This window comes from Helianthus annuus, chromosome 3 (assembly GCF_002127325.2).
Source record: "Helianthus annuus cultivar XRQ/B chromosome 3, HanXRQr2.0-SUNRISE, whole genome shotgun sequence".
Lineage (NCBI taxonomy): Eukaryota > Viridiplantae > Streptophyta > Magnoliopsida > Asterales > Asteraceae > Helianthus > Helianthus annuus.
Window position 1 is genome coordinate 100619676 of NC_035435.2, and position 22699 is coordinate 100642374.

Genomic DNA, 22699 nt, shown 5'->3' on the forward strand with positions numbered 1-22699 from the left:
GGGGAAGAAGGACAAAGAGAAAGAAAAAGGCTAATAAGCTTGGACCGAAGAAAGGGGCTGCGAAAAGGAAGCCTCAAGCGTTCCAATGGACTTGTTACAACTATAACGAGCCGGGGCATCGGGCTAACCAACGCAAGAAACCAAAGCGTGAGCGCACGCACATGGTAGATGAAGATGGAATGCCTTTGGTGGCAATGATTTCTGACAAAACCGCCATGATGGATGAGGTCAATACTATGACCAACGCTCCAAAAGGATGGTGGGTTGATATGGGCGCGACCCGTCATGTATGCCCAGACAGGAGACTCTTTAGCACCTTCAGGGAGCTTGGGGGAGATGAGAAGATGTACATGGGAAATGCAGCTACCGCGGACATCAAGAGTGAAGGCACAGTGTTTTTGAAGTGAACTTCGGGGAAGGAGCTCACTCTAAGCAACGTTTTGTACATTCCGGACTTGTGCAAGGCCCTAGTCTCGGGATGGTTGCTTAATAAGTTTGGATCTCATTTAGTATTTGAAAGTGACAAGTTTGTTCTTACTAAACGTGGCACCTATGTTGGTAAGGGCTATGCCCTTAATGGGATGTTTAAATTGAATGTAATGGCGGGAAAAAAGAACGTGAATAAAATTGCGACTACGTCTACTTATATGTTTAAGTTTTTCAATTCGATTAAATGGCATGATAGATTAGGTCACATAAATTTTAATTCAATACGTCGTTTGATCAATTTAAAATGTATACCAATGTTCCATACTGAATCACATTCAAAATGTGAAACATGTGTAAAATCCAAACTTACAAGATCATCATCAAAATCGGTTGAACGAATAACCGAACCCCTTGATTTAATTCACACTGATATTTGTGATTTAAAAGCGGTACCCACAAGAGGAGGAAATAAGTATTTTATCACGTTTATTGATGATTGTACTAAATACTGCTATGTATATTTACTAAAAAGTAAAAACGAAGCAATAAATAAATTTATCTTGTGTAAAAAAGAAGTTGAGAATCAACTTCAACAGAAGATAAAAGCTGTGAGAAGCAATCGAGGGGGCGAATATGTTGCACCTTTTGTTGATTTATGCGCAAAAACTGACATTATTCATGAGTGTACACCTCCTTATTCTCCACAATCAAATGGCGTGGCGGAACGAAAGAACCGTACATTGAAAGAAATGATGAACGCCATGTTAATCAGTTCTAGGGTGAGCCAAAACATGTGAGGGGAAGCCTTTCTCTCGGCCAATTATCATTTAATCAAGATACCACTAAAAAAGAGGGACGAAACTCCATATGAGTTATGGAAAAGGAAGAAAACCTTCATACAAATACTTGAAAGTGTTGGGGTTCCTAGCAAAGGTGATTGTACCACCTCCTAAGGCTCTTAGGATAGGACCCAAAACTGTTGATTGCATATTCATTGTGTATACGCATCAAAGTAGTGCACATCGCTTTCTTGTATATGAGTTGTCACTCCCCGATATTTCCACATAACCCGGTGGGCCCGGTGGAGAGTATCGTGACGTAGTTGATATCATCATAGACAATTAAACATAGATATAGCACAGTGGAAGGCTTGGAATGAAATTATTATTACAGACCGAATGTTCAAAGTTCAAAATAATAATTATACAGACGGTGGTATTAAAGGATCCACAGATCTAATAAATGTATAAAATGATGTTTAACAGACTTTTGGGCATCCTAAGGATTTGCAAGATCCTCTATTGATACCAAGCAGCTCCCGGCCTATTGCGTTTAGTACCTGTCACTTAGTCTTTTGAAAATACGTCAGTTTACACTGGTAAATACAATTAACTGACACATTTGAAAATATTTCAAAAATTGATTTAGGTGCACAAGGCACGAAATATCTTTTATAACATGTGACAATTAAGAAATTTAATCTTGTACACAGTTTTACATGTTTGTCAATACATATACATATGGGGCCTAGTATAGAAACCGAGACATGATTAACCGACACACCACTTTATAAACCTACAAAGGAGTTATCCCAAACTTGTGGGTAAAAGTATATTTTTAGCATTTGCATCTGTCAGGTGTCTGCCTACACCTCGTGCGTAAGTAATGGCCATTAGTAACTTAAATGAGCCGAGGACACGAACGTGTTAACCCCCAATGTTTAAGTTATCAAACAAAACAGGTTAAAATGGGTTATGCATATTTGATAGCCACAATCCGGCTAGGTGATCCCATACCCGACCAAGTGGCATTTTGGTTTTAAAACCGAATTAAGCCTCATAAGTGCATTTTGGTCATTTTATGACTTATAAAAGGAGCTTGCAAGTAACTGATGTTAAGGCCATAAACTTTCTGTAAAAATATTTAGTTTGTGATATAATATGAGTAGGATATCAAATATATGTGTGGTTTATGCTTTATGACCAAACTATACACCGTAGGGGCATTTTGGTCATTTCACACATAGTTTTGAGGATTTATTTGGGATTTTGTGTTCATGACTTTTACTTTCTGTAAAACTATTTAAAATAGTTTATAAAATCAGTAGATAACAAGTCTTGGGTGACAAGTATGGTTTAAAACCATACTATGCACCTAAACGGCGTAAAAGTCGTTAAATGACGATAATTACGATGTTTAAGTAATTCTGATGTTATGACCAGCTTTGAATAGTCAAAATATGTTATTTGTCATAACATATCAGTAAGTAAAAGATTTTGCATGTTTATTATGTTTAAAACCCATTTTAAGTGCCATAAGGGCATTATTGTCATTTAAGAACATTTAACAAGAACATGTGCATAAACTCAGTATATAATCAGAATTGATATCACAAATAATCCTGATTATGAATCATATCAGTAGGTAATGAGTTTTATCAAGAAATTATGTTTAAAACTCATTTTGTATGTAAAATGGTATTTTAGTCCTTTTAAAGGCATGATTTACGATTATATAAGTAATGTCAGTTCATGACCAGAATGTTAGCATTGAAATATGCTAAATATGTTTACCAATCAGTACATAACTCATTTGCATGCTCATTTATAATTAAAACCTTATTTTTGAACAAAATGGCATTTTAGTCAACATTTAAGCATAATAACGGAATTTAGCAAATGAACTCAGATTACTATGTGACCATGTATTATAACCTCAGAGGGTTATACTACACTATAATATGGTCGCAAAGGAACCTTAAAACAGGATGAAAGTATACCAATTCGGGTCAGAACTGAAAGTCAAAGCAGAAGTCAAACTTCGCGACTTTCGGTTGCGAACCAATTCTAAACCTGGAATTGTCGGGTTGAACATGTTTACACATGTTCTAATAATTATTACCAAGTTATTAAAGTGATAAAACATATTTTATAATATCTACATTACCAGATTTGAATTATTTTAAAAACTGACCTGTTTGACTTTTTAAATTAACTAGTGGGAATGCCCGCGCGTTGCGGCGGGTGCATCTGTTTTGTCGCCTCATATGTTGTTTGAACAGAAAAAAAAACAGTTATATCTCACATGTGCGCTTTTGTATAAAAACAGTTGTGTAAATGTAGATAAAAATAATCATGTCATGTTATAGTAGTAAAATAACGAAAAGGATAAAAATCTTTCGTTTGTATATAAAAAAACTGAGGTAGATTTGATTTTGATCAATTGTATGTTACTACTCCCAACTTGATTTTTACGTATATAAATGTTTTCACACCCAAGTTACAATCAAAGCATATATAAGAGAAAATAACTTAATTTGTAATACAAATGAATTTTCATAATTTTGTATGGCACAACAATTAAACAATGTAGGGATCATTATTTTAATACATCACATTCATGTTATAAACGTATAGATAACTTTTTCAGCGAGTGTTAAGCATTGTGTAGAGTGGGATAAATATGTTGAGGCAGGCGAGGATTGGCTAAAGCCACTTGCTATATCATGTAGGTTCTCGTTGAGATCAACACCTCGTTCGTTAGGGGGCAACTCCGACATGAACCCTTGAACGAGCCTCGCTAGAAGCATTGTGGTCATGGTCGAGCCCCACAACACTCCTGGGCACCCGCGCAAACCAGTGCTAAACGAAAACGTGTGAAGGTTGTGATCGGTTAACATCACTTCCTTATTACCCTTCATGTGACGGTCCGGATTGAAAGTCAACGGGTCATCCCAGACTTCAGGGTTCCGACTTAGCCCAGTACGACTCACCATCACGTGGCTTCCCTTTGGTATAAGGTATCCAGCAACAGTAGAGTCAGCAGTTGTCACGTGAGGGAGGTTGAAAGGTGCAATCGGGTGCAACCTCAGAGCCTCCTTTACACAAGCTTTGATGTAATTGAGATGATGTAGATCAGATTCATGAACCAATTTATGCTTTCCCACCACCGAATCGAACTCATGGACAGCTTTATCGAAAATCTTCGGATTGTTCATCATCTCCGCTATCACCCATTCAATGTTATTTGAAACACTAACATAAGCTGCAAGAATTAGATTCTGTGGCACACAACAATAACTAATAAAAATAACAAAACAATGAGTGATATCTTGAAAGCAAAGAGATCAAATTTTTTTTTAATCATACAAGGATCTGGGCTTTTATTTCGTTAGCATTTAGTCGCGGATTATTAATGTTGATGAACACGTCTAATAAGTCATCTTGTTTAGTCCTAACACCATCTTTCCATTGCTTAATCCTCTCATCAATCAAAGAAATCACATAATCTTCTCAATCTGATTTCGAATATCAAACAGAGAAACAAAAAAAAAAAAAAATTAATTTGAGGGTGAGAATGATCTTTCAAGTCTTTTTGGTGAAACTGGACAAAGAATTCAACTACAAACGGGTATATTTCAGTTGGGACTAACCTATGGAATGCTTGTTACAGATTAAACTTGCAATAAATATCATGCGAATTATGAAACAGCAGATGAGACCATAACGATTTCTAAAAACAAAAAAAAAAAATAAGGGTAGATTAAATATTAAAGGAAAACAAATGTAGCAAAAAGAATATTGTTTGCGTGTAAATACATCGCAGTAGTTTTGATATTGACTTAGTACCTAAGGTATCTTTCGGTATACATGTTGTCTCATCCATTGGTGAACTGCAAATGGTGGTGTTCATTTTTCATATTAAATCAACAAATGGTGGTCATATTGGTTACCTTAAAGAGTGGGCGAGACAAATCCAAAACAAATGATTTAGAACGTGTCGATTGTTGAAGGACTCTACGCAACGCCGCTTTGTAGTTCGCGGCTTTGAGCGACTTCGCAACAACAACGATCACAATGGATACTAATAATTAACACACACAAATCATATCTCGATATATACACAGTAGCGGAAAAACGAACAAACAAAACTCTATTTTTTTTTCTTGAAACATATAGTATGTTTGTTCATCTTGTGTAAACCAATATTAGATTGAGTAGTCGCTGGAAATGAACGTAGGCCTATAGAACATATGTGATGAACCAGATCAGAATTAATACCTCGAATAATCGATAGTTGCCAGCGGCGTTGTGTCAAGCAGTGAAAGAAGGCGATTTGAACCAACGACAGCAGTTCCAGGTGGCTGTCTCGGCGAGTGGTGGCTGTAAAAATTACAAAACAAAGTTTGTAAGGAAGAAGAAAGTGATCTTGGTACCTATTCGTGAAGATTAGACTGGTGGCGGCAAACGTAGGTGCAGTGGTATCAACTCTGCGACGAAACAATGATCGAGTTTTGTAATATAACAACCCCACTTGAAGTATATGTAGAAGGGTGGTGTCAATATATTTAGTATCTGAATTAATGTGGTTTAATTATTGGCCACTTAGCATTCCTTAATCAGTTCCTGTAGCCAATATAGTATCGGTTAAGAATGCATACAGACATTCATTCACCATTGTCTTTATTATGACCATTGTCTTTATTATTGGGGTTTATATCCATTATAATAAATCATTTCTAATTATATAGTATCGGTTAAGAATGCATACAGGCATTCATTCACAATTGTCTTCTAATTTATTATTTGGATTTATGCCATTTAGATTAATAGAAGGACAATTATGCCCCCTAACTAAGGTAATTAAGTGTTGTACCATAAGCAGTATAAATTGTAATTACTTAACTTTTGCAGGTATCCTTGGGAAATGTTTTATAATATAGTACAGATAACTTTGACCCGACAATTGACCAAGTAAACGTGATAATTAGGAGGTGCCCTTTTGAGGGATTAACACCTACCTAATTACGATCACGTAGCCATGTTCGCCCCGCACAATGGCTGGATCATAATGGCTTAAACCAAAAGTCAAAGCGTTTATTGAAAAACTTTGACTTTCGGCTTTTAAAAGCCTATAAAACGAAAACCAATGGCTAAGGACACTTACAAAGGGTCCTAGCTCGAATCTTTAACTAAAAGGGAGTCTCCTTAATCCAGGAATCTCCAAGAGAGCAATAGATAAGAGAAATTGAGTGGTGCAAGGAAAATAGATGGATGAACACATCTATTTATAGTGTTTTCAGGTGTTCTTAGATCAAGCCAAGTGTCTAGGGGACTCTAGAGATTGTTCCAGGTGTCCATGGAGGTTTTAAAAACCATCAATAAGCTCCTGGTATCGATTTACAGAGTGCATGGTGGTATGAGCGGGGAGTAAGGCTGCAACATGTAGCTGGCAGTTACATTATGTGCTAGTGACTCCCTCGCGGCCCACGACACAAAACAAGGGGGCCGGTTGCGGCCTGCGACCCCCTATAATCTCAGCCAAACTTTTAAATGTTTGGCAATTTCAGTCCCTATACCTTTTTAACTCGAAATAACTTTTATTTTTAGCACTTTTGGCCCTTCAAGTCAGGTTTCAAGTATTCTTGGAAGTGTAACAAGCATCGTTTAGCTCCGGGTTCATTAAAAGGTCACTCAGAGGTTTAATTAACATGTTGACGCTTTTTACCCTTCGATTCACAAACTTTTTATTTATTTTACAAACGGTTTCGTACGTCCAACGTTTGGCCTACTAATGAATATGAGTACCGTAAAAGGTCATTCAGAGGCATAGGTTATGCATGTTGACACTTTTAGTCCCTCCACATACATCTTTTCATCATTTGTCAATAATAGTCCTTTATAGTCAATGTTTGACATCTTTAGGGTTTAGGACACGTGTCAACACATTATTGGACACGATTTTACGAGGTGTTACATCCTCACCCACCTAAAAGAAATATCGACCTCGAGTTTTACTGAAACAAGTGGGGGTACTTTTGTCGCATAGTGGACTCGACCTCCAACGTTATTTGGGGCCTCTTTGGGCATCCCATTTAACTTTTACTATAGGCACATGTTTCCTTCGGAGCTTTTTAACCTGTCGATCCTCAATCGATATTGGTTTTTCTATAAATCGCAGGTTTTTATCAATCTGCACGCCTTCATGAGACATTGCTAGCCACTCATCGGCAAGACATTATTTTTAGATTGCAGATGTGGAACACATTCTGAATTCCACTGAGCTCCTCAGGCAGATTCAATTTGTATGCCACAAACCTGACACATTCGATAATCTTGAATGGTCCAATATATCTTAGGCTTAACTTGCCCTTCTTACCAAAACGCATCAAACCTTTCCAAGGTGATACTTTTAGTAAGACTTTGTCCCCAACCTGGAACTTTAGAGGTTTACACCTCTTATCAGCGTAGCTGTTTTGCCTGTCCCTATCGGCTTGTAGACGATCATGGATTTGTATAATCTTATCCCTCGTTTCTAGGAATATCTCAAGTCCTGATAATTGGGCCTCCCCAACTTCTGCCGAACAAACGGGCGTTCTACATTTTCTCCCATACACTGCTTCGAAAGGTGCAGCTTTTATGCTCGTAGATAACTGTTATTGTAGAAGAATTCAATGAGGGGGAGATGGTTATCCTAACTACCACCCAAGTCAATGACACATGCACGAAGCATGTCTTCCAACGTTTGAATAGTACGCTCATTCTGTCCATCCGTCTAAGGACGGTAAGCCGTACTGAAATTCAAACGAGTGCCCAAAGATTACTGGAAACATATCTAGAAGTGAGATGTATATCTAGTATCTCTATCGGATACAATAGATACTCGCACTCCATGAAGGGATACAATCTCGTGCACATATAACTTTGCCAATTTATCGGAGCTATGAGTCTCCTTTATGGGTAAAAATGAGCTGACTTAGTCAGTCTATCAACAATAACCCATATCGTATCATTACCATGCTTAGTTTTAGGTAACTTGGTTAAAAAATCCATAGTTACCATTTCTCATTTCCACGTGGGAATTTCTAGTTGTTGTAGCAGTCTTGAGGCTTTTGATGTTCGGCTTTAACCTGTGAGCACGTCAGACACTTAGCTACATGTGTGGCTATGGATTTCTTCAAACCTATCCACCAATAATTTGCCTTCAAATCTTAATACATCTTGTCACCTCCAGGGTGAACTGAATATTTAGAGTTGTGCGCTTCCTCGAGGATTAAATCTCTAAGTCCTCCATAGATTGGAACCCAGTTTCGACCAATGAACCTAAGGATCCCATCATTCCCAGGTGACAACTGATCAATAGTTCCACCCAGTCGTTCACCTAGAAGGTTTGCTTTCAACATGCCTTCCTTCTTCGCAGTTAACAACTTTTCATTCAAGCTGTTCTTAAGCTCAATGCTTTTGGCATTAATCCGTATGGGCTTAACTCTTTCCTTGCGGCTCGGCGCATCAGCTGTGACAACCTGTATTTTCAAGGCCTTTCCTATGTACTTGGTTTCTCTCGCACTTTGTTCTGTGATGTAAACTATGTGTACCTCGTACTAAATGATTAAATGTGTTTGGTCATAATCGAATGGATGCACATAAATATGTGTTTTGTTATATGTTAAAAGGGTAGGTTGCTTTTTATAATCTTGGTCGCACACCTCTCTTACACTCGCACAGCCCGTAACCCATGTACCTCTCGGTTTCGAACCACACTCTTCACAGAGCCCAACTGGGCCTGGCCCACGGGAGTTGAGTGGTTACACATCTAATGGTAATTATGGAGGGCATTTTACCATAATCACAGAATTCGCAAAACCCTAGCTCTCCTTCTCTCTCAAGCGAACCGAAGGCAGCCCTTGGTTCCTCTCGAAGAATCTTCTTGATTTCCATCTTGTTCTTTCGGTTAGTCTATTCTTATCATTGTTCGAATGTGATTCTCTTGTTACACATGGTTGTATTGTTACATGTTGATGTGTTAGGTTTGTATGATAATAGAACCCTTGTTGAAATTGTGTTCATGGATCCGAATTGAATGATTGGTCATGAGAATCCTTGCGAAGAATGAAACGATGTTTTGTGTTCATGAGAAACGATGTGTAAGTATGATGAAATAGTCTCGGGTTTAGGTTGTTGGTTTATGATATCATGATAATTTTGATCTAGGGTGGATAAAAAACATGCCATTGAATCGGGTTGTATGCATGGTTGTTGATCGAGTTGGATGATGTTTATGATTGGTTTTGTTGTTCTGGTTTAAGTGATGAATTAGGATCACATGTTAGTAATTATGTTGATGATGTTCATGGGTTATGATGCTTATAGTTTCGATGTTAATATTGTGGTATTACTAGTGTTGATTAGTTACGGCAATTAGGGTTTGTATGAACATCGATAATAACTGTTAAATCATGTTGTTTGATCTGTTTTCGAATGTGACAAGGTGTTTGCTGAATTCACGGCACAATTGTTAACCAAAAATTTGTGTCAGTTACATTGTACTAGGTTACGGCTGAGGTTGCGAGTCGAAACCAGTTAGTTCTAACTCGAGACCTTCATAGTTCCGACTCATCATTAAACATCACACAATAGGTGGACTCGAAATCGGATAGGTTGCGAGTCGAGATCAACCCAGTTCCGACTCGAGCCCTGACCCGAAACATTGGGGTTTCGGCTAATGAAGTTTTCACCCGAGATCGCTGCTTTTGACTCGAGACCTTGAGTTTGCGAGTCGAGACCTTATGGTTTCGACTGATGTCGACTTGAAACGAGCTTTAGACTGTTTTGGGCCAAACACAGACTATTGGGCCACCCGATAACACTGGACTGTTCTATCACCTGACTAACTGTTAAGACTTATATGGGTGGAATGTTGATACGTGTGATACTTGTACGTCATTTGCTAAATATGTGTAAGAAAAATACGTGACAACTTTTGTACGAAACTAATGTGTATCGGTAACCATCATAGGACGTGGTTGACCAACTTGAAACAAGTAAATAACCAACCGAGCATTCTAAGGTGAGTTCACTACTGTTTTTCAAGCATGCTTCCTGGGGAGGGACAACTGGTAGATATTCCGGGGAGGAATATGGGTTTTATTGGGTTTAAATTTGATGTTAGATAAGATACACAAATCTATCACCTTAAGTCCTATCTACTACCGAACTAGTTGCCGGGGAGGCAACGGGGTTATTAGTTGATAGCGCTATTAGGTTTGTCACCCTCACACCGTACCGGGGAGGATGGGCGTGAACTAATGACCTTAACCACTCGACCAATGTTGATAGGCATTGGGGAAGGGCAAACAAACTGACGCCATCTTGCGGTACTCGAGTTATTATCAACATGCTTTTAAACTAAACACTTGGCAACTAAACGTTTTTACAAAACTGTGAACTCGCCAGCTTTGTGCTGATACACTTGTCTGCATGCTTGCAGGTCGTTAGATACGGGTCATGGGACTTGCAGTCTGGGATGCTGGAGTAGTCATGGGTCGTGATGCTTGAAGTAACTTTGAACATTGGCTTATTGAATATTATGGTTTCTGGAAATGCTTGAACAATTAAATTTTGCTTCTGCTGAACATGATCGTGTTTTAAATTAAACATTTTGAAATGCACTGTTTACTTTAATGAGAATTTTATTTATTACTTAACTATTAGTTCAATGTGATTGGTGGCTAGATCCTGGTACGTTACACGTCTCGTAGGGGTTTCCGCATGTGGTATTTTGGGGGTGTGACAGTTTGGTATCAGAGCCACTGGTTATAGTGAACTAGGTTTTAAAACGTTTTTATAAAACCAGACTATAACCAAACAGTTCTGAAATCGACCATGACACTCAGCTCCAGATTGCAAGGTTCGTCTTTTGTTTACTTTATGCATTACATACCTAGGTGTACACCTACTTATGATATTGTGTATGGTTGCACACTTGGCACTACGATGTGATTATATGTGTTTTTTTTATTTTGTTACGATGCTTTGGTAGTCCTCTAGACTTTTGTGATCCTAAATTTTGTGATATCATTCGTTTCGTCACTCGAATCCGGGGAACCTTTTAGCGCGACTTAAGAGGAGCTGAGATGAACATGCAAACTGCATTATCATTATGGGTGCACACATAATAATAATGTGGGGTGCATGCGAGTCCTAGTAAGACTTAACAAGTGTGGAAGGGTGTCCTACCTTATTATTCTACATAATGGGGGAATTATGTAATACATAGAAGTCATAGCAATGATTGACTTCTACTCGATCGCAATTCTTAACCTTTTCCACTCATCTTTTATAGAATCATGAGCAGACGTGGTGGACGCAATGGTGGTCGCGGTGGTGGTCGCGGCGATGGACGTGGCAACATTGTTATGTCCCAAGCGGAACGTGGCAGCATTGTTATGTCCCAAGCGGAACTGATTGATTTAATCAATACTCGCGTGGCTGAAGCTTTAGCAGCTCAGCAGGCTGGTATGTTATGTACCAAATGCTATATATTCCTGTGGCGTGTACTCGACTCTCACTCATGCGTTGTATTCTCTTCCGTCTTTAGGTCAACCTGTGAACCAGAACAATCTGCCTGCTTGCACGTTTAAGACGTTCATGGATTGTAAGCCTCAGACGTTTAGTGGAACTAAAGGAGCAGTAGGACTACTCCGATGATTCGAGAAAGCCGAGTCAGTTTTTGCTATGTGTAACTGTCCTGCTGGGGACAGGGTGAAGTATGTTACGTGCACATTGGAGGATGGTGCATTAACCTGGTAGAACGCCCAGGTGCAGATGTTAGGCAACGAGATGGCAAATTCAACCACATGGGATGACTTCAAGGAGTTGATACGGAAGGAGTACTGTCCTCGTGATGAAATTCAGAAGTTGGAGAACGAATATTACAACCTGAAGGTGGTGGGATTTGAGATTGAGGCGTACACGAAGCGATCTCACGAACTTGCGAACATGTGTCCTAACTTATCATGACCACCACACAGAAGAATCGAGCTATACATCAACGGCCTAGCGTCGCAAGTCAAGGGCTTAGTTACTGCAGCCAATCTTGATAATTTGCCCTAAATCATCCGTTTAGCTCACAAGATCACCGACCAGGAAGTTGAGTGTGGTTCGCTACCACCTCGTAGTGCTACAACTGCTGCAACTCCCACTACTGATAACAAGCGTAAATGGAACGATACGGACAAGGTGTCCAGCGCAAACCAATCACAGAAGAAACTAGACAACAGCAATAGTCATAGTTTCAGCCAGTCGTCTTTTGTTTATCAAAACCAGAGCAGCAACCCGAACAAAGGTTCCTACGTGGGAAGGCTGCCAAAGTGCAACAAGTGCAATTATCATCACCGTGGACCGTGTACCCGAGCCTGCCATAGGTGCGATAAAGTGGGGCATATGGCAAAGGATTGTAGGGCCCCGTTTCCAAAGCAACAGCAACAGCAGTATCAGCAACAGAAGCAACAGCAGCCGTAGCAATAGCAAAGGCAACCACCCCAACCAAACCAAGGTAACCGGAAGGGATGTTTTCAGTGCGGGGATGATGGCCACTTCAGGAGGGATTGCCCTCAGTTGAACCAGAATGCCAATAACAAGGGGAATAACAACTGCCAGAATAACCACAACGCGGGGAACAATAATAACAACAATGCTGGGAACAACAACAACAACGGAAATAATGGTGGTAATGGTGCACGTGGAAGAGTGTTTACGATTGGTGCGGTTGATGCTAGGAACAATGGCAATGTCGTGACTAGTACGTTTTCTGTGAACAACCTTTTTGCTTCCGTATTATTAGACTCTGGTGCCGATTGGAGTTATGTGTCTTTGGAGTTCAGTCGACAGTTAGGGTTAGCCCCAACACCTCTAGAAACCAAACACGTAGTGGAATTGGCTGATGGCAAGTCAACTGAAGCCTCACACGTCCTGTTAGGGTGCAAACTCGATCTTGCGGGTCAAGTGTTTGACATTGACCCTCTCCCTGTTACTCTCGGTAGCTTCGATGTAGTTGTTGGTATGGATTGGTTGTCTAAGCACCAGGCGGAAATTCTCTGTAAAGAGAAAATCGGGCGTATTCCTCTCCCTAGTGGAGAATTCTTGTCAGTCCAAGGCCATCTAAGTGGTGCAATGGTTGGCATCATTTCAGCGCTGAAAGCCCAGAAGTGTTTACGAAAGGGTTGTCCTGCTATTTTAGCCCTCGTTACTAATACACAGCGTGAGGAGAAAAGGATTAAGAATCTATCGGTCGTTCATGATTTTCCAGATGTGTTTCCTGAAGAACTTCTAGGATTACCTCCATATCGTCGGGTGGAATTCCAGATTGATCTTACGCCATGAGCGGCCCCGATCGCTCGCGCTCCTTATCGTCTTGCACCAGGGGAGTTACAAGAACTGTCTAATCAACTTCAAGAACTATTGGATAGAGGATTTATCCAACCTAGTTCTTCATCTTGGGGAGCTCTAGTCTTGTTCGTGAAGAAGAAATATGGGTCTTTTCGCATGTGTATTGATTACCTCGAGCTCAACAAGGTGAAAGTCAAGAACCGTTACCCTCTACCACGCATCGACGATCTGTTTGACCAGTTGCAAGGGTCAAGCTTCTATTCGAAAATAGACTTAAGATCAGGCTATCATCGGATGCGAGTCCGAGAGGAGGATGTTCTTAAAACAACTTTTCGAACGTGGTACGGCCATTATGAGTTTCTGGTCATGCCATTCGGGTTAACTAACGCACCAGCGGTATTCATGGATCTCATGAACCGTGTGTGCAAACCGTATCTCGACGATTTTGTCATGGTGTTTATCGACAACATTCTGATCTACTCTAAGAACAAGGAGGACCACGAGCGGCACTTGCGTCTTATCTTGGAGCTCCTGAGGAAGGAGCAGCTTTACGCAAAATTCTCTAAGTGCGACTTCTGGATTCGAGAAGTACACTTCCTTGGTCACATAGTTAACGAGCTCGGAATACACGTGGATCCCGCTAAAATCGATTCTATCAGAAACTTGGCGGCACAGAAAAATCCTTCCGAGGTACGGCAATTTCTTGGTCCCACTGGGTACTATCGCAAATTCATCGAGTGATTTTCGAAGATCGCTCAGCCTCTTACCGTATTGACTCTGAAAGGTGTGGTATATTCTTGGGGAACAAAACAGGAAGACGCCTTTCAGCTTCTGAAGAAAAAACTCTATAGTGCACCAATCTTATGCTTACCTGAGGGTACCAATGATTTCGTGGTGTATTGTGATGCTTCGATTCAGGGTCTCGGTTGCGTGCTGATGCAACGCGAGAAAGTGATAGCTTATGCTTCTCGACATTTGAAGATTCACGAGAAGAACTACACGACTCACGACTGGAGTTGGGAACCGTGATTTTTGCACTGAAAATCTGGAGGTATTACTTGTACGGTACTAAAGGCACTATTTATACTGACCACAAGAGCCTTCAGCATATCTTTGATCAGAAAGAGTTGAACATGCGACAACGTCGCTGGGTGGAACTCTTAAATAATTACGACTGTGAAATCAAGTATCATCCTGGCAAAGCCAACGTTGTAGTTGATGCCCTTAGTCGGAAGGAAACGAAACCTAAACGTGTTCGAGCTCTGCAGCTCACCGTTCACTCCAATCTTCCTGACCAGATCTGTTTTGCCCAAATCGAAGCGTTGAAAGACGAGAACCTTAAGGCTGAAGCCATGCGGGGCATGGAGAAACAACTTGTAACGAAATTTGGTGATATTCGGTATTTCATGGAGCGAATATGGGTTCTTTTTTATGGTAACATCAGAGAGCTTATGATGGACGAGGCACACAAGTCTCGATACTCTATACACCCGGGTTCTGATAAGATGTATTAGGATCTAAAAGCCTTGTATTGGTGGCCAGGCATGAAGGCCCACATAGCGACGTACGTGAGCAAATGCTTGACTTGTGCAAAAGTCAAGGTGGAATACCAAAAACCATGTGGTCAGCTTCAGCAACCAGAGATACCCATGTGGAAATGGGAATAGATTGCCATGGATTTCGTCAGTGGTCTACCTAGAACTCAAAACGGAAACGATACCATTTGGGTGATCGTCGATCGTCTCATGAAATCTGCACACTTCCTTGCGATCAAGGAAACTGACAAGTTTTCGCAGCTTGCTGGCATTTACCTAAAAGAGGTGGTTTCTAGGCATGGGGTGCCAACCTCTATCATCTCTGATTGTGACCCGCGTTTTATATCTAATTTGTGGCAGGCAATGTACAAATCTTTTGACTCACGTCTTGACATGAGCACTGCTTATAACCCTCAGACAGATGGTCAAAGCGAGCGAACCATCCAGACACTTGAAGACATGCTGCGAGCATGTGTGATCGATTTTCGCAGAGGTTGGGAAAGACACCTACCCTTGGTAGATTTTTCCTACAACAACAGTTACCATTCCAGTATTCAGGCAGCTCTGTTCGAGGCATTATATGGGCAGAAATGACGATTTCCTCTTTGTTGGGCTGAGGTGGGTGACAACCAAATTACAGGTCCAGAACTTGTACTTGAAACTTCTGAGAAGATCGTTCAGATTAGAAACCGCATGGCGGCAGCTTGTGATCGCCAGAAAAGCTACGTTGATAAGCGTTGGAAACCCTTGGAATTCGCTGTAGGCGATCGTGTTATGTTGAAAGTTTCACCCTAGAAGAGTGTGGTGCGCTTTGGGAAGCGCGACACGTTTAATCCATGTTACGTTGGGCCATTTAAAATTCTGGAACGAATCGGTAAAGTGGTGTATAAACTTGAGTTACCCGATGAATTGGGTAACGTACACGATGTCTTTCATGTCTCGAACCTAAAGAAGTGTTTGTCTGATGAATTGAAGATTAACGATAAGTTACAATTTGTGGAAGAACCTATTAAAATTATGGACCGGGAAGTTAAGGCTCATAAACACAGTCGAATTCCGATCGTGAGAGTTCGTTGGAACTCAAGACGTGGACCAGATTTCACGTGGGAACGCGAGGATCAGATGAAGCTCAAGTATCCTCAATTATTCAAAACTGCTGAGTCAAATCCTGATGTGACCGCTGAATCTCGGGACGAAATTCCTTTTCAAGTTGGGGATGATGTGGCACCTGAAGAAAATCCACAGTCATCCTGACGTCATCCTGACTTATCACTTCATTTCCCTAAGACTGCTACTCAAATTTCGGGACGAAATTTCTATCAAGTTGTGGATCAGGTGACAACCTGTATTTTCAAGGCCTTTCCTATGTACGTGGTTTCTCTCGCACTTTGTTCTGTGATGTAAACTAGGTGTACCTCGTACTAAATGATTAAATGTGTTTGGTCATAATTGAATGGATGCACTTATATATGTGTTTTGGTTATTTGTTAAAAGGGTAGGTTGGTTTTTATAATCTTGGTCGCGCACCTCTCTTACACTCGCACACCCCGTAACCCATGTACCTCTCGGTTTCGACCCACACTCTTCATCAAGCCTAACTAGGCCCGGCCCACGGGTGTTGAGTGGTTACACATCTAATGGTAATTATGGAGGGCATTTTACCATAATCACAGAATTAGCAAAACCCTAGCTCTCCTTCTCTCTCAAGCGAACCGACGGCAGCCCTTGGTTCCTCTCAAAGAGTCTTCTTGATTTCCATCTTGTTCTTTCGGTTAGTATGTTCTTATCATTGTTCGAATGTGATTCTCTTGTTACACATGGTTGTATTGTTATATGTTGATGTGTTAGGGTTTTATGATAATAGAACCCTTGTTGAAATTGTGTTCATAGATCCGAATTGAATGATTGGTCATGAGTATCCTTGCGAAGAATGAAATGTTGTTTTGTGTTCATGAAAACCGATGTGAAAATATGATGAAAAATCTCGGGTTTAGGTTGTTGGTTTATGATATCATGATAATTTTGATCTAGGGTTGATAAATAACGTGCCATTGAATCGGGTTGTATGCATGCTTATTGATCGAGTTGGATGATGTTTATGATTGGTTTTTTTTTTTTGTTCTGGTTTAAGTGATGAGTTAGGATCACATGTTAGTAATTATGTTGATGATATTCGTGGGTTCTAATGCTCATAGTTTCGATGTCAATATTGTGGTATTACTGGTGTTGATTAGTGACGACAATTAGGGTTTGTATGAACATGGATAATAACTGTTAAATCATGTTGTTTGATCTGTTTTGGAATGTGACAAGGTGTTTGCTGACTTCACGGAACAATTGTTAACCAAAAATTTGTGTCAGTTACATTGTACTAGGTTACGGCTAAGGTTGCAAGTCAAAACCAGTTGGTTCTGACTCGAGACCTTTGTAGTTCCGACTCATCAATAAACATCACACAATAGGTGGACTAGAAACCGGATAGTTTGTGAGTCGAGATCAGCCCGGTTCCGACTCGAGACCTGACCCGAAACATTGGGGTTTTGACTAATGAAGTTTTCACCCGAGATCGCCAGTTTCGACATGAGACCTTGAGTTTGCGAGTCGAGACCTTATGGTTTCGACTGATGTCCACTCGAAACGAGCTTTAGACTGTTTTGGGCCATACACAGACTATTGGGCCACACGATAACACTGGACTGTTCTGTCACCTGACTAACTGTTAAGACTTATACGTGTGGAATGTTGATACGTGTGACACTTGTACATCATTTGCTAAATATGTGTAAGAAAAATACGTGACAACTTGTGTACGAAACTAATGAGTATCAGTAACCATCATAGGACGTGGTTGACCAACTTGAAACAAGTAAATAACCAACCGAGCAATCCAAGGTGAGTTCACTACTCTTTTTCAAGCATGCGTCCTAGGGAGGGACAACTGGTAGATATTCCGGGGAGAAGTATGGGTTTTATTGGGTTTAAATTCGATGTTGGATAAGACATTCAAGTCTATCACCTTAAGTCCCATCTACTACCGAACTAGTTGCCGGGGAGGCAACGGGGTTATTAGTTGATAGCGCTATTAGGTTTGGCACCCTCACACCGTACCGGGGAGGACGGGCGTGAACTAATGACCTTAACCACTCGACCAATGTTGAAAGGCATTGGGAAGGGCAAAAAAACTTACGCCAACTTTCGGTACTCGAGTTATTATCAACATGCTTTTAAACTAAACACTTGGCAACTAAACGTTTTTGCAAAACTGTGAACTGGCCAGCTTTGTGCTGATACACTTGTCTGCATGCTTGCAGGTCGTTAGATACGGGTCATGGGACTTGCAGTCTGGGATGCTGAAGTAGTCATGGGTCGTGATGCTTGGAGTTACTTTGAACATTGGCTTATTGAATATTATGGTTTCTGGAAATGCTTGGACAATTAAATTTTACTTCCGCTGAACATGATCGTGTTTTAAATTAAACATTTTGAAATGCATTGTTTACTTTAATGAGAATTTTATTTATTAATTAACTATTAGTTCAATGTGATTGGTGGCTAGATCCTGGCACGTCACACGCCTCGCGGGGGTTTCCGCATGTGGTATTTTGGGGGTGTGACATCAGCGACTACATTCGCTTTGCTAGGATGGTAGCGAATCTCGCAATCATAGTCATTCAACGTCTCCATCCATCGGCGTTGTCGCATGTTCAAATCTTTCTGATTAAACAGGTGTTGGAGACTTTTATGATCAGTGTATATAATACACTTTGTTCCATATATATAGTGTCTCCATAACTTTAGTGCAAATACAACAGCACCAAATTCCAAGTCGTGGGTGGTGTAATTCCTTTCGTGCACCTTCAACTGTCATGATGCGTAGGCAATCACCTTGCCTCTTTGCATAAGCACACAGCCCATGCCAGTGTGCGAAGCATCACAATAGACAACAAATTCTTCTATACCTTCAGGCAAGGTCAACATGGGAGCATTACTGAGCTTGTGCTTGAGAATCTCAAAAGATTCTTGCTATTTAGGACCTCAAATAAATTTAACATTCTTGCGGGTCAAGGTAGTCAAAGGAGTGGCTATCCTTGAAAAGTTCTCAATGAACCTCCTATAGTATCCAGCCAGACCTAAGAAACTACGGATTTCTGAAGGTGTCTTAGGTGCTTCCCAGTTCATGATCGCTTCAATCTTGGCGGGATCCACTTGGATTCCACGTTCACTTACAACATGTACAAGGAATTGGACTTCACGAAACCAGAATTCGCATTTGGAGAATTTAGCATAAAGCTTCTTCGACTGTAAAAGGTCTAAGATACATCGAAGATGTTTCTCGTGATCAGCTTGATTACGGGAGTAGATAAGAATGTCGTCTGTGAAGACAATGACAAACTTATCTAAGTACGGCTTGAAGACTCTATTCATGAGATCCATGAATGTTGCAGGTGCATTAGTGAGCCCAAAAGGTATCACTAAGAATTCATAATGGTTGTATCTAGTTCTGAATGCGGTCTTGGGCACGTCTTCAGTTCTAACCTTGAGTTGATGATACCCCAACCTTAAATTAATCTTTGAGAAGAAGCTGGCCCCTTCAAGTTCATCGAACAGATCATCGATCCTGGGCAAAGGATAACGATTCTTGATTGTTACTTTGTTTAATTCACGGTAATCAATGCACAGCCGCATTGAACTGTCCTTCTTCTTCACAAACAAAATTGATGCGCCCCAAGGTGACGAGCTGGGCTATATAAAGCCTTTTTCCAAAAGTTCATCTAATTGGGCTGTTAGCTCTTTCATTTCAGTTGGCGCTAAACAGTATGGAGCTCGAGCAACAGGTGCAGCTCCTGGCATGATGTCGATTCTGAACTCAACTTGTCTTTTAGGAGGTAATCCAGGTAGCTCATCAGGAAAAAACATCGGGGTAGTCAGCGATGACTAGATTGTCTTCTATCTTGGGCTTTGGCTCATCCACTGTTACCTGTACCATGTAGATAATACATCCGCTTTTTAAACACTTGGATGCCTTAAGTATTGACACTTGATCAGGCAATCCGTAGTGTGTATCTCCCTGAATGGTGATCGTCTCACCGGAAGGGGTTTTAATGTCAACGAGTTTCTTATCACAGGCGATACGGGCTTGGTTATGTGATAAACCATCCATGCCTAGAACTACGTCAAACCCCGCCAATTTCATTGGCAGAAGAGATAACGGAATAGAATGATTCTTAATGGATATTGAACTTCTATCAAGAATAGTTGAAGCAGTTTCTAAGGTACATCGGCAAGCTCTACCTCATATTTAATGTCTAGAGTTCTAATGGGCAGATTTAACAGTTCACTAAACTTAAGGTCTACAAAAGACTTATCTCCACCTGAATCAAATAAAACTCTAGCATAAATATCATTTATGAAGAAGGTACCTGTTATAACGTTGTCATCGTTTACCGCCTGCTTTGCATTTAAATAGAATGCCCTCACATTCCCCTTCTTAGCCTCATCAGGCTTCTTCGCGTTCTTGGGGCAATTTGTTTTTATGTGCCCCTTTTCATTGCAGCCATAGCAGACTGCATCTTTCAAATTCTTGCACTCCAGGGTTTTGTGACCCTTCTTCTTACAAATTCCACATGGTTTAGCCTGTGAGTCTATGGTGCACTACCCCCAATGCCTGCGGTTACAGTTTTTGCAGGTGGGCTTCTCGCCTGATCTATCCTGGTTCTTCTTGAAGCCAAATCTCCCCTTTTTCTTCTTATCAGAACGGTGAGAGTTATCATCTTCTCTTTTTATCTTTCCCTCATCAGTGGTCTTTCCAGACCCGCTTCTAATAACATCTAATGTGAGGGACAGAGACAGATCCACAGCTGATCTGTAGGTAGCAGGCCTTGAAGCCTTTACATTCCCTTTAACCTCTAGCGCTAGGCCACCAATAAAGCATGCAATGCGCTTAGGCTCGGGGGTAACCTGATATGGGACCAATCTTGACATGGAATTAAAATCAGTGACGTAGGTCCTGCAATCCAAATTCTTCATGACCAGAGTCAAGAAGTCTGTCTCTACTTTTTCCACCTCATGTTGAGGGCAGTAAGTTTCTTTTACCAGGTCCGCAAACTTGGACCATGACAAACTATAGAGGGGGATCTTCCCCATGGATTGCACCATCGCTTTCCACCACGTTAGGGCATCGCCCTTGAACGACTGAGACACATATTTCACTATGTCTTCTTTTGCACACCACTGATATCTACAACAGATTCCATTTCATCTAACCACTTCATACAATCAATGGCTCCCTTTTCTCCATTGAAGTCTCTTGGTTTGCAAGAGACGAAGTATTTATAAGTGCAACCTTTGGAGGAATGGGGTTCCTGATCAAAAACAATTTTCTTTGATGGTTCATTCTTTATAGTTGATGAACGAACCGATTCTTCCCTTTTAGATGTATGTGGTCTGGAGTAGGACTTGCAGCGAGTAGCACTCGACTCCTTAAGAACTTTTTCCACAGCTTTACTCACGGATGCGTCTATCATAGCCTGAAGATCAGCGCTAGTAACATTTATATTCACAGTAGCGTTTCTTTCCGTAGTACTGCTATGTGCTTCGTCGGAGGTTACCATATTGAAGCTTTAGTGCTATTCACAAATAATAACAACTATTTAGTTGAAATTTTAAATAAATCATCGTTTTTGATGATTAATAAGCCATGGTATTAAATGAACCATATAGGCCGTTAAATTATAACATTTCTTATGAATGTTTATTTCAAAATTATTTTATTATAGTTAGCCTAGGTTACAAAAGAACCATCTAAGGCATTAAAATAGGACATAGTCCTTTATATATTAGACAGGGGATCATATGTCACAACTGTCACTGTCATATTGACAATATTATATAGCTCACGGGCTTGTCTCGAAGGACATTTAGAATATGGCATAGAAGGCCCTGTCACTTGTTACAATATAAGCCATAATCTTATTAGATCAGGGGCTTTAAAGTTTGAACATAGTTCTTCACCTTTGGACTGGGTGTCATAGACTACAATTGTCATCGTCATAAAAGACGATATAACTTGGCCCGTAGGCAAATCATTACTAAAAAATGTTAATAGTATGATCATCATATTGATGATATTAGTCATGATTGCATTGATCATATAGACTATGAGGCTTGAGCATAGCTCATCACCTTGGATAGGAATCATAAAAGATTACAAGTGTCTTTGTCACAATTGGACAATATAATATATAGCCCGTAGTGTTAGGTCATTTGAGATCGTTGATACTTGTTCTAGATTGTTTTAGTTATGTTTTTGTTGCTTTATATAAGTCCAGGGGTCTAAAATGTAATGTTTTGTAACTTGAAGTTCTAACCTGGCGTATTTAAGATGCTAGGGTATTTATAAATACGCTGGCAGGTAAGACACTATATATATGTTGGTAATGACAACCTAGCCCGAGCTTTTTGGCTAGTTCTTTGGTGAAACCTTGTGTTGTGCTTGTGATTGTGCTTATCCGAATTTCCAGGTGCTTGTTAGTGTTTATACTTGATCGGAATCAATACAACACTTATTGT

General features: G+C 40.4%; 2 protein-coding genes across 2 annotated transcripts; both read right to left on the reverse strand.

Annotated features, from left to right (window-relative positions):
- Positions 1-3826: 3826 nt before the first annotated feature.
- LOC110927886 (cytochrome P450 79B1) lies at positions 3827-4720 on the reverse strand. The gene is made up of 2 exons (XM_022171232.2): positions 4578-4720; positions 3827-4489 (listed from the first exon to the last, which is right to left on the reverse strand). Exon 2 carries the CDS (start codon positions 4427-4429, stop codon positions 3827-3829), a length of 603 nt encoding a protein of 200 aa, XP_022026924.1. The 5' UTR covers positions 4430-4489; positions 4578-4720.
- A 15313-nt stretch (positions 4721-20033) lies between these two features.
- LOC110931873 lies at positions 20034-21286 on the reverse strand. Its single transcript, XM_022175245.1, has 4 exons — positions 20830-21286; positions 20551-20772; positions 20408-20502; positions 20034-20354 (listed from the first exon to the last, which is right to left on the reverse strand). Exons 1-4 carry the CDS (start codon positions 21284-21286, stop codon positions 20034-20036), a joined length of 1095 nt encoding a protein of 364 aa, XP_022030937.1.
- Positions 21287-22699: the final 1413 nt, after the last annotated feature.

Bases quoted from the DNA above. Each gene is read 5' to 3' on its own strand.
- LOC110927886 (XM_022171232.2), bottom strand. From the start codon at position 4,429: ATGATGAACAATCCGAAGATTTTCGATAAAGCTGTCCATGAGTTCGAT.
- LOC110931873 (XM_022175245.1), bottom strand. From the start codon at position 21,286: ATGGTGCAATCCATGGGGAAGATCCCCCTCTATAGTTTGTCATGGTCC. The intron at 20,773-20,829 runs GCGAGAAGCCCA...AGTGCACCATAG, and splicing joins GAAGAACCAGGATAGATCAG to ACTCACAGGCTAAACCATGT. The intron at 20,355-20,407 runs GTACCTTAGAAA...ATATCCATTAAG, and splicing joins ATGAGGTAGAGCTTGCCGAT to AATCATTCTATTCCGTTATC.